Source organism: Toxotes jaculatrix, chromosome 11, assembly GCF_017976425.1.
Source record: "Toxotes jaculatrix isolate fToxJac2 chromosome 11, fToxJac2.pri, whole genome shotgun sequence".
Taxonomy (NCBI): Eukaryota; Metazoa; Chordata; class Actinopteri; family Toxotidae; genus Toxotes; species Toxotes jaculatrix.
The window spans coordinates 5850672-5862287 of NC_054404.1; the positions used below are offsets into that span (position 1 = coordinate 5850672).

At 40.5% G+C, this 11616-nt stretch overlaps 1 protein-coding gene and 1 non-coding gene across 3 annotated transcripts in view; one reads left to right on the top strand and one right to left on the bottom strand.

The window, feature by feature from the left end:
* anapc1 (anaphase promoting complex subunit 1) overlaps nucleotides 1-4795 on the bottom strand; it is a 51410-nt gene extending 46615 nt beyond the window's left edge. For both annotated transcript variants that reach the window (XM_041050262.1, XM_041050261.1), the window contains exons 1-9: nucleotides 4644-4795; nucleotides 3648-3887; nucleotides 3099-3263; nucleotides 2773-2815; nucleotides 2559-2656; nucleotides 805-887; nucleotides 504-577; nucleotides 254-399; nucleotides 8-165 (exon numbers count right to left, since the gene is read on the bottom strand). In XM_041050262.1, the coding sequence (XP_040906196.1) occupies nucleotides 8-165; nucleotides 254-399; nucleotides 504-577; nucleotides 805-887; nucleotides 2559-2656; nucleotides 2773-2815; nucleotides 3099-3263; nucleotides 3648-3863 (983 nt within the window). In that variant the 5' untranslated portion in view covers nucleotides 3864-3887; nucleotides 4644-4795. The remainder of the gene's footprint in view (nucleotides 1-7; nucleotides 166-253; nucleotides 400-503; nucleotides 578-804; nucleotides 888-2558; nucleotides 2657-2772; nucleotides 2816-3098; nucleotides 3264-3647; nucleotides 3888-4643) is intronic.
* Nucleotides 4796-6772: 1977 nt separating this feature from the next.
* On the top strand, nucleotides 6773-6845 carry trnar-ccg. The gene has a single exon. It is a non-coding gene; the product is annotated as a tRNA-Arg (tRNA).
* Nucleotides 6846-11616: the final 4771 nt, after the last annotated feature.

Consider the following 11616-nt stretch of genomic DNA (forward strand, 5'->3'; position numbering starts at 1 on the left):
TCATTACCTTGTTCCAGTTCCAGGACCGAGCCCAGCCGTCCCACTCCCACCGGGGGAGTCCAGACGGGAGATGTTACGGAGGTGAGAGGTAAGGAAGCCTGAAGCCATCAGACCCAACGGCGTGCCGACTGGCTCTGCCGGACACCGCAGGACTGTAGAACGCTCCTGATGGAGGTAAGAGGTTCAAGGTTAGGGACAGGTAGAGTCTTTTGTGTGTTTGTGATGTTGTGTGTATGTGTGTGAGGTCACTCACATCATGTGTGACCTTGCGCAGGGCCCAGACAGAGTGTATTCCCTGTACAGTGTCATAGGAGACAACTATAGAGGGCTGACAGCAGCTGAACACTATCTTCATGGTAGAGTCAGACGCATACTGTACTCGGGAGCCATCAAACAGGCCTGGAAAACACACACACACACACACAGATTCAGATCAAAATATGGCAATTACTCATTCAGGGAGAGAGAGACAGAAAGCATGTGTGATTGTGTGTGTGTCATACCTGTAGGCTTAAACACCACTGGTGCAATCTCATCTAGAGGATGCAACATGCTGAACACTGTGGGCAGAGGTTCCCTGCAGAAAAAAAAAGAGCTCAGTGCCTCAATATCCAGCCAAATGACAATAGTTTGTGTGTACATGAGTGTGTGACTAAGAGGCTGCCTTTAACGTAGACACATTTGTTCAGGTTTTGAGCTCAGATGTGTGTGACTGCATCACTTCTCATTGGTGTTTGGCTCTATCTGTGTGTCATGCGGTTGTTCGTTGCTGTGAGCTTGTGCATGCACAGTGTTGGTGTCTACCCAGGGGGGCTTAGCTGTGCGTCAGTCACTGTGTTTTTCCGTTCCAACAAAAGTCCAAACTTGGTCGCCCAGACATCTGAGACCTGGAGAAAACAATCGGTTGGACAGGAGAGACATGATTAACATACTGTTATTGTTATTATTGTGAGATAATAAGAAAATTTCACTTTTACTTGATCAGACGCCATTTCATGGAGCTTGTGTTACTTGAAAGACCAAAACTGCATTTTCCCTTTAAACTGACCCATCACGACTGCTGATAAACAAAGGTACTGACGTTCATCAAAAAATGTTATATAATAAATATTAGGTTATTATTGTTGGCCAAAATGTTATTTGTAAAAGTAAACTGAGGTTTACAGGATTTTAGACTGTTAGCCAGGAATGTGTATACGGTACATCACTTTGAGCTCAAAGAAACTGTGATGGGCAATTTTTACTGCTTATTGAGTTTTAACAGATCAAACAGTCAGATTAATTGAAAAAAAAAAAAAAAACCCAATCCATTATTTAATAAAGAAAATAACTGTTACTTGCAGCCCTATGGGTGTTTTCTGCTACCTCCAAATGGAGCTGAAGGATCAACTAGAGAGCAGAACCTCAAGGGATTCACTGTCATGGGCACCCCAGCAATGTCACACAGCTTCTCACAAGGATTTTCTTACTGTGCTCACTACATCAGCCTGTAGCCCGCTTGCATTTTTAACCATTTCAATCATTTAATGAGTGTGGGTGTCAATTCTTCCCACTAGTAGCACACATTACACTTCGTCACCACCTTCACAGGCCTCAAGCAAGGAAAACAAACACAGGAGCAGAATATAATTTTCTCTGAGCAGCCCACAAACGCTGTTTCTACAACTTACTGGAAAAAAAACACATCCCTGAATGAAATTACATCTTGTTGCTGTGCAACACACTAATGAGATCCACAGACATATACACAAATGTATGTGCACTCTCAAAAACATATTAGCATGTGTACAAACACACATACACACACGCCCAGACCCACACAGAGGAGAAAAGCGGCCAACCAAGCATACACATGCTCTCATTTTATTCAAGCACATACACAAACACAGGAGGGAATGTCTCACACAAACACAAACACAGAAATCCTATATAGATGAGGTTCATTCTCATTGTCACCGATCCAAATTCTCCATTACTGCTAGTTAGCCAGACAATAACTCAGCCCAGGGGAATATCACTAATCTGACTAACACTCACTAACGCACGCACACACACACATACAGGTGGACACACATTAATACACACACATTAACACCACCAAGAATCCAGCATGTTGAAAAGATAGAGTTAGGGACTATTTACTCAGTGGAATATAAAAGCCAGTGAGCATGAACGCTTAAAACTGCCACGGATGTTGCACCTTTGCATGTTGAATTATAAGACTCTGGTTGTGACTTTCTACACAGAATTGCTTGTTGATGCTGTGACTCATTCGCTCACCCAAAGCGAGCATCAACATGCTTCTGAACACTAAAGTTACAAGACTATTAATATGGGGAAACACTTTAACTTCAAGTATGTAACCTGCACACATCGCTAACATGTTCATTAAAACTGGGTGGGCTGTGGTGACTTATGCCATTGGAAATTGACAAGACAGGAAAAAGATGAAAGGTTCATGAGTCCAAATAGCTGAAATTTAACAGATGCTTTGAATTTATCTATGAGTTCGGACTCTTCTGCTGTGGAATAAAATATTTTCCACCAGTATTACTCACCTGGAAGGGTAGTGGTGAGATAAAATCCTTCCCAGTCACAGTGTGAACATTGACACAGGTACTCTGGACAATACACACTGTCTGCTCCTCTTCTTCCTCTGTAAAACAACACAAGATAGTGTATTTTCTTTTTTCAACAGAACTACAACAAAAATAAAAAAATAAAAACTTGAAATAATAATAATTGATTCTCAAATTTTTAATGATACTGTACCATCTTTCTTGTTCTGAGGAACAGCAAAGTTACACCATAAGGCCTGCAGACAGAATAAAAGACTGCTTGAAATATTTTGTCCCTCCTTATAGGGCAAAAGAAAATTATTCTTATTATTTGAGTCACATACATGGCTTCTGTGTTATATAGGAATATGAATGAAATTTAACTGGCAGCGAATTCAAAATGAGATTCAAAAGGAAATAAGGTTAAGCAGACAGACATTTTTTCTTATAAAAATCAAGAGAATCTCTTAGATCCATCCTGAGACACTAGAATGGCATTGCAGTTAGCTTTCAATCTGAAAACAGGATTTATTAACCAACCTGCTGTACTGGGCTGTCAACAGTGAAGGCCTTGTATACACTGGAGGCTTGGGTCCGACTGCCCTGGCTCCAGACGACCACATTTCCTGCTGCATAGAGCTCCTCTTCAAACTCCACATCCTCCTCCCTGACTCCCCTGCAGCCCTTCCTAAGTTGCCAGCATTCCTACCAATCAAAACACATCCTTTAGGTCAACACAACAAGGACTGAACAAAAAATACACACTGTACTTAGTTATATGCAAATACTATCTTCATGAGTAAGAGGTGATGCAACTACTTTGGCAAATTTGGTACAACTATGTCACTTTAAGAAACAAAGACAAAGATACTCAGTGCCATGCAAGAAACATTTTAAAGTTTTAAAGCAATAACACACTTGATAAAAGAAATTTTAGTTTTCCTTACTTTCTTTTGTTGTACTGCCTATTTTTCTATTTGTGCACTACTGTTGCTTTTAATTTCTTTAGTGTTTTACACAAAGAACTGCTCATATGACTGGAACATTAGTACCACAGAGAAAAAGCCATGTAATGCCATGCAACCGCACCCTGTCTCTCTCCTGCAGACTAACTTCCTGCAGGGACCCCACCAGGCCGGCGGCGCCATCTGACGACCAGAGCTCGGAGGCGGGCTGGAGCTCTCTGAGCTGCAGGTTGAAGGCGTTTGGATGGTTCCTGCAGTGCTCGCGGCCAAACGGGACAAACGACTGCAATTCCCCTGCGGCAATCATCGTGGCTGTCTCTTCATACACGACTTCCGACATGAGTTACAGATATCAGCATTATTTCTGGGAAGAATATGGGATGAAGAAACAAATAAGCAAGAATTTCTTTCAGTTCACTGACCACTGTACAGCTATTTTGATAACTGATTAATAGTTCTAAGTAAAACATTCTCTGACTCCAGAATGATTATTTGCTGTTTTCCTTAGTTTTTTACCATCAATATTTCAATACTGATGGTCAGAAAATTACTGACTGATTAACTGGTAATGAGAATAATTGTTATATACAGGTTTAAACAGCTTTAAGCTAAACATATTCTTCAGGCCAACTTGATTATAGTGAGCAGATTAGGCATGCAGCTGTAAGTGTTGCCTGACTACCAGTACAAACCAGGCTAAACATTAGCTAACACGGTTCCGTTAGAAGCCCCGGTACAACATAACCTACAACCTCCATTCACTAAATAACAACTTGCATTATTAACGGAATATTATCTCTGCTTTTACATTCTGCTGTTGACTGACAGATGACTCTCAGTTGACTCTCCCACATGCTACATGCTAACACATTGCTAGCATGTAGCATCTGACAACTTTAAAACTGCGTTAAAACAAAACTCAGTGTTTGACAGTGAATATAACGCTGTGACTAAAATAAATAAACATGTTGGCAGTTGTTAAGTGATATGTGGGGCAAGGTAGCATTAGCATACTAACGCTAAACACACGTACAGTACTGTTGATTTCACTGGCTCGATTAGCATGCAAGCTAACGTTAGCTTCAGCTAGCTTTGGATTTGAGACAAATTGACCACTAACCTGATAATAAGGAATAGTCTGGCTCTTGTCGCGGAGTCCTTGTCTTTCTTTTGTATGAGCTTCCACCGGCGACGACATAAAAACAACTCGGTTCGGGAGCCAAACTGCGGATTTGGCTACAGCGGGTTTTCAAACCTGCGCGGACATCTTTGCTGTCCCGACATCCTCTTCCTCCACGAATCAGCCAATCAGCGGTGAGGAGCATGAGAGGACAGATCCGATTGGCTGCCTTCACCAAGGTCGTTTCATTCAGTTGCTCCACATTCAGTTCCTCTTTACTCCCAATATCTGCATGTACATCTACATATACATCGTGCATATTCTAATTCCTTAGACTTTAGACCCTTAGACTGTTAACACAAGGTATGTTTGGTCCATGGATTCTGCTCACGCCAAATGCTGTTAAAAATTCTGCTGAGCCTGTGCCCACTGCACCCTCAGATTTCACTGTTGTTAACAGTGGTGATCTGAGTTACTGTAGTCTCTGTCAGCTCCAACCAGTCTGGTCATTCTCCCCTGGACTTTGTGTCAACAACACGTTTTTAATTTTTCAAGCTTCCCAGAAAGACTGCACTTTTGCAAACCACCACTCTTCATTGTCATCATCCAGAGAGGGTAAAAGTAAGAGGTCAGAATAGACATCAGCTTCAACCCCTTGTCTGTTAATTGTGGATGGTATCTTCAGCACAACTGAACTGTACTACAGTACAATATGTGAGTTTCTCAAACAAAACAGTGCGCTGATGTAAAATTCTATTAATGTTACTTTAAATAAATTAATGCAATGTATATATAAACTGTCAATCTGTGACAAGAGGTCTGAATACAAAGGCAATGTAAAGTTCAAACAGGGATGTTTACTTGACTTTCAGACTCAATAACATGGTTAAATGTGAAGGATATTAGTAAGTGTTGCAGAGAGAATCACTGTCACCCCAATTAAGAATAAATGAGCTGATATTTATATGGGGAAGTGGTGAGTAATTACCATCAACTGTTTAAAGTCACACCAAGATTCAGACTCAGAAAATGATTATTTAACTATTTAAAATCAATTTTTGTATTAGATTATTATTTTTACTTTTTCTTTTATTTTATTATCTGAATAGTTCTGAAAGTAGCTTTGTTTAAAAAAATACAATGTGATTTTTACTTCAAGTACAGTAATAATACATTATAATATATGCTGATAATGTATATTCATCCTCTGCAAGGTTATGCAAAGTAATCAGGTCATCTACTGTGCAATAGGAACGTCTGATGTAGAATAAAGTTTCATATTGCTGACAGACAAATGGACAGACCACACACTGCGCTGTATCATGTAACTCCTTCTGCATCTGAGAAATCAAATTCAGCAAAAGGTGGTCAAGAAAAATTATATCTGAGGGGTGAATCAGGAGTCTGGGTGGTGCAGGTGCTGATGGATAAGATGGATGTCGCACAACGACACAGTATGATCTGACCGAGTTAACTCTCCCAGACAATATCAGTGGAGCTCCCTGGGTGGTGTGTGTGTGTGTGTGTGTGTGAGAGAGAGAGAGAGAGAAAGAGAAAGTGCTTTATCTATTGAATCTACATCTACGAAATGTTGAAGAGATAAGACAGAAAACACAAAAAGGGAGAGAGTGTGTTCACAGGTATGAAACAGATAAATCAGATTATTGTTATTATTTCTCCCCGTTCATTATTCCCTCTCTGACTCACACTTGTTCCCTTTCCTCTACCCTTTGCTTTGAATCTTTGTATTTCAAAATGAATTCAGTGATTGAAAGTGACATCAGTTTTTGCCCGTCCCTCTCCATGAAGAGCCACTTGATTTCAGACAAAAACATTTTATGAAATTGATGGTAGACAAGATTTTTGGGTCGGGGACTTCTTTGAAAACATAATTTCTATTAGTTTAAGTTGGAACAGGTGAAGACAGAAGTGTAACTATTTTTATTTATTTTGTGATGTCAACATGCAGTAAAAAGCACTATTTTGATATGTTTCAGACACTTGTTACGTCTAGATTACTGAATACATTTCTTTAAATGACAAACAAACTAAATGGTCTCCCTCCAATTTAATTCACAATGCAGTCAATTTCTAGGCATGATGACAAACAGCAATACTGGATTCTGCCTGACCCAGTGGCCTAATGGATAAGGCATCAGCCTCCGGAGCTGGGGATTGTGGGTTCAAGTCCCACCTGGGTCACAAGAGTAATTAGCTTGTTGGGGAGTAATAATGTAAGATAAAACTTATCTTATCGTTGTCATTGCACAATCATACTTTGTACAAGAGGTACTGTCCCACATCAGTGCAAAAGAAGGCATATGAATCACAGTACTGCAAAAAAGAAAAAGCAGAATAAAATAAAATAAATTTATCCAGGATAGAAATATACAGTGTCTTCCAAAACACCCCTACGAAGCAAATCATTCAGAAAAACAAGCAATCATAATCATCCAGTTATAAATGTCGTTCATTCTGCTTTTCCATGAAAAGAACCAAATAAACTTTCCTGCACTGTAACTCAACCACCAGCGCCCAAACAACCATGACAGACGCATCATTATCCTCATTTAGCTGCAGCAGGTTGGGTGTTTGAGCTGAGGTCATCCTGCCATAACAGGTGCTCAGATTTCATTACTGCAGGGCTGCTAAAGCATCCGTGAGCAACAACTGTCTGTGATGACGCACTGCAACCGACTGGGGAGGGACGGTGATACAGTGGCGCTGTAGTGTTAGCAGTCATACTTAGAGAGAAATGACCTAAATTCTCCAAGTGAGCAGTGAAAGAAGAATCTTGACAGAGACGATGTCCCCGTGGTGACTTTAATTGTTTGTAATGTTTTGGTTCATTGCAGATGTTCTTCAGGCACAAAGCGAGAAAAGCAGCATACAAATGCATCAGATACACATGTACAGTTTAATGTAATTCAATACTTCAGCCATGCAGCACACCACACCTTTGTTCAGCTCAGCATTTTGCTGCATCAGAACAGAACACAACTGTTGAACTGTCTCAGACAAAACAAAGCATCGGAAGACATCAGCTTATACTTTGGGAAAATGGGATGGACATTTTATGAATTGATCAAGACAATAATCAGCAGATAAACTGATAATGAAAGTCATTACTTGCTGCCTTTGTCATCAAATATGTTTTGTTCTGTTTGTATTTCTAGTGTGCTAAACCTTATTTGTTATGATCTTTCATCATTATCATCTTTGTGCAGTAAAGACAAACTTTCTACTCTCATGGCAGAAAGATAAAACTGCAACTGACGTTGACAATGACATTCATGATGGCTCTGTTACATCCAGGTGTGCTTGTAGATAGATAGATAGATAGATAGATAGATAGATAGATAGATAGATAGATAGATAGATAGATAGATAGATAGATAGACAGATAGATATCGTCCAATGTCAAATTATGTTTTATGTTTTCCCAAACATGGAAAGCAACGTAATCTGATTGGTCCCCATGAGAGCCAGAGCCAAGTACAACATGGGAAGGGTTTGCTGGTTAATGAGAGCTAATGATGTAAATGTGTGTGTGTGTGTGTGTGTGTGTGTGTGTGTGTGTGTGTGTGTGTGTGTGTGTGTGTGTGTGTGTGTGTGTGTGTGTGTGTGTGTGTGTGTGTGTGTGTGTGTGTGTATGAGTCTGTGTTGCACTAATTAAAGTCTCTAGATGGCATTGCTGTACGTAATGTCTGCCATGGGGCTGAATCCAGGCCAAATGTATTTATGTGTTTAGTTAATTTAGGATGCAACGAAGAGCTCTGGTGGTCTAATTGATCTGTACAGGAGGCCACACACCGAAAACAAGGCCTCCATTAAAGGAACCTCCAGGGACTCGGGCTCTGATGAGTGTGTGGAGTGTCTGTTCGTGTGTGTGTGTGTGTGTGTGTGCGTGCGAGAGAGAGAGAGAAAAATGGAAGTAGTAAAAAAGATAATCCTGGTGTGTGAAATGAAATACAGATAAATACTGAAACCATGGAAAGAGCAGTCTCTTGACCAGTGTAAACAGGAATCTGGTGCTGGCAGGGTTGTGTGCAAGAAATACTTATTACATATTACGTACATTCCTCCTTTGCGCATCAGTTTTTACTCCGAGAGATGGTTAAATAAAGATGCATGAGGCAACACAGCTAATAAGCCGTGATAGCTGCTTGTCACCTAAGTTGAACCAAAGCGAAAAAGATCTAATTAATTTCATCAGTTTAAATTCTGCTGTGTCCAGGCTGAAAACCCCAAACAGTTGCTTTGACACTTCTTTGTCTCTTCTATAAAGCTCTGTAGACTTTGGAAACAGCAGATGACAAAACAATCTCACCTTAGGCTCCATTTGCAGTTCTTGTATAAAAGAATGCAACTTGTCCAAAGGAGCTTGTGTTTGGTTTAGTTTCACGCGTTAACAAACTGCTACAAAATATGTAACACAAAAAAAGAAACTGATTTAGGCTATGCATAAGGTGCAACTGCAAGGTTAACCACCTTGGAATGAGTCTGGAGGGTTTCGTGTTCTATATTTTGTGAATGCAACAGGAGATGTGTGGTCATCACTTAGCTTCAAACAGAGCCAGTTTAACTGTTTCTCACTATTTTTTTGTTCACAACCAGAAACGGACATTATCCAGTTCATCTGAGAAGAATTTTGCATATGTGATTTGTGTCAAAAATATGTAATTTGCATCACAACATTAATACTGCTCATTTCCCAAATTTCATCCGGCAGTGTTGACCTGTTGTCTCCATTTTCAGCTCTGAATGCAGCCTGTCTCCTGCTGCGGTAAACCAGGTTTAGCCAACAGGGGAGTTTAGCTGTAATTTATCAGACTAATCTCCTCCAGTTGTGGAAGGAAATCCATCACCAAACCCAGCTGGGTCCACACTGAGCCAGGAAGAGAAGACTCTTCCCACATGGGAGACGGAAACCTGTTTGACACCAGCACCTATGACGACATTTCAGATGAGTGTAAAGGCCTGTCATTTATCTGTGGAGGGATGTCTTCATACTGTCACCTCTGTGTAAATACTATTAGTACGATGGTCTGGAGTTACTCACACTGTAACACACAGTGGTCCGAAGGCCATTTGATATTTGTCTCTAAATATAAAAAAAAAAGAGTTATGCTCACACAGTTCACAGAACATGTAGATGTACTGTACTGTACTGATGTACTGTGTACTGTATATACTGTGTTAGCCTCAGACAGGTGAGACAGGGAGATTTTGTATTTAAGATTCATGATGAGGAACATAATTCATTGCTTTGTTACTGACTTGTGCTCTCAGTGTAAGTTTGCTCTCCTGTATGTTTGGTGACTGTAACCTTTTACAAGCTTGACTTTCCAGATTGGCTTTAATTTCAACAACTTGCTTCCATTTTCTTTGTAATTTCACGTTGATGTTTGTCTTTCTCCGTCTTTCTCTCAGTCACTCTCCTGTCTCGTCTCTGCCTTGGTTTCTGTCTTTGATTTCACACTCTGTCTATCATCCTCCATTTCTATCTTATCTCGGTATCTTTATTCCATCTCTCCACCTGCCACATGTGCACTCACACAAAGAGGGACAGAGCGACAGAGAGCGAGCCCGATGAGTCTCGTCAGGCTGCCAGCTGTAATCTGCCATCAGAGTCGTCACTCTGCGGTTTGCTAATTGGATAATGTGTTGCAGAGGAGGCACTCAGCAAGCCAGGGGATTCCCCTCATCAGGCAGGCTGTTGGGAGAGTTGTGATGCAAAGGGTCTCATTAGGAAGACATCCACCATTTGGACACAAATGTAAAATCAGTAAAGTAAACCAGTCACCGTAGTAGGTGCAACAGTTGCAGCTGTGGTACAGCAAGTTTCCATCGTTTAGATTTTCTTCAAACTTCCTAAAAAGAATAATATGATAATATGTTGATCATGTTTCATTGGAAACTTAATTTCATTCATTCAGTTCATTCAAAGTTAGAGGAACTTATGTTTATAAGTTCTGAAGTAACCTGAAAACAAATTTCAAGTTAGTTGATTCCTGTATGACGTTTAGTCATACATTACATTACATTCATGCTCTCTTCAGTCCTCTGTGTCGTACAGAGGTGAGCCGGTCTGTTATTCGTCCATAGGAACGTTTTCTTCCGTACATTCCATCAACATCAACATAATAACGCTGATGTTTCCTCCACCATCTTCCTCTTCCTGCAGGGATCTGTCTCCAATCACTTCTGTCAATTAGACCATTTCCTTCCCCGTGGACTTCTGCGTAATCTACTTTCTCTCTGGACTGATCACATTAAGGTTCCGATGGTGCCATCATGGTTGAGAGCGGGGGGTGGGGGGGGAGGGTCATCTGCTGACTGGGAGGAGACATCAATGACCCATGAAGGCCAGAGACGCTGTTGTCATGATGTAGAGGGAAATAAAATTTGCAGTCATCATCAGGTACGCAAGCACAAATGCAAGCAATAATGAATCATAATTCTCAGAAAATGCTTGCTCACGCATCGTTTTCATGTGTCTCATCATACAGCTCACATTACTTCTGAATTTTGTTGTGAAAGTTGAGATTGTGAACAAAGCACTATCACTCATTTTGAGTCATGTCTCTGTCTACACGATGAATGTTATGCCTTTTAGCTCTGCTTGGGTCTCCACTACCTCCTGAGGGATATATTATGGTGTTTTGGCTGCTGAATGCTCCATTGTGTTCATTAGACAGTGTGTTTCTCAGAGCTGAAAACATTTGTCTGCTGCTGCTGCTGCTGCCAAAAACAAGGCGGATGAGAGAAAGGTTGAACCAAAACAGTGAAGCTGGGGAGAAGAGACGAGGCGCCGTGAGAGGATGAAGCTGTAAAAAAGGCTGTAGACAAAACTGAAATCTTCAGTGTATCAATATATAAATAAATATATCAACAAATATCTGTTCAAATCTCACACAAATAACAATTAATTTAATGTAAATATTACAAGCATTGTCTGTATTCATGCTAA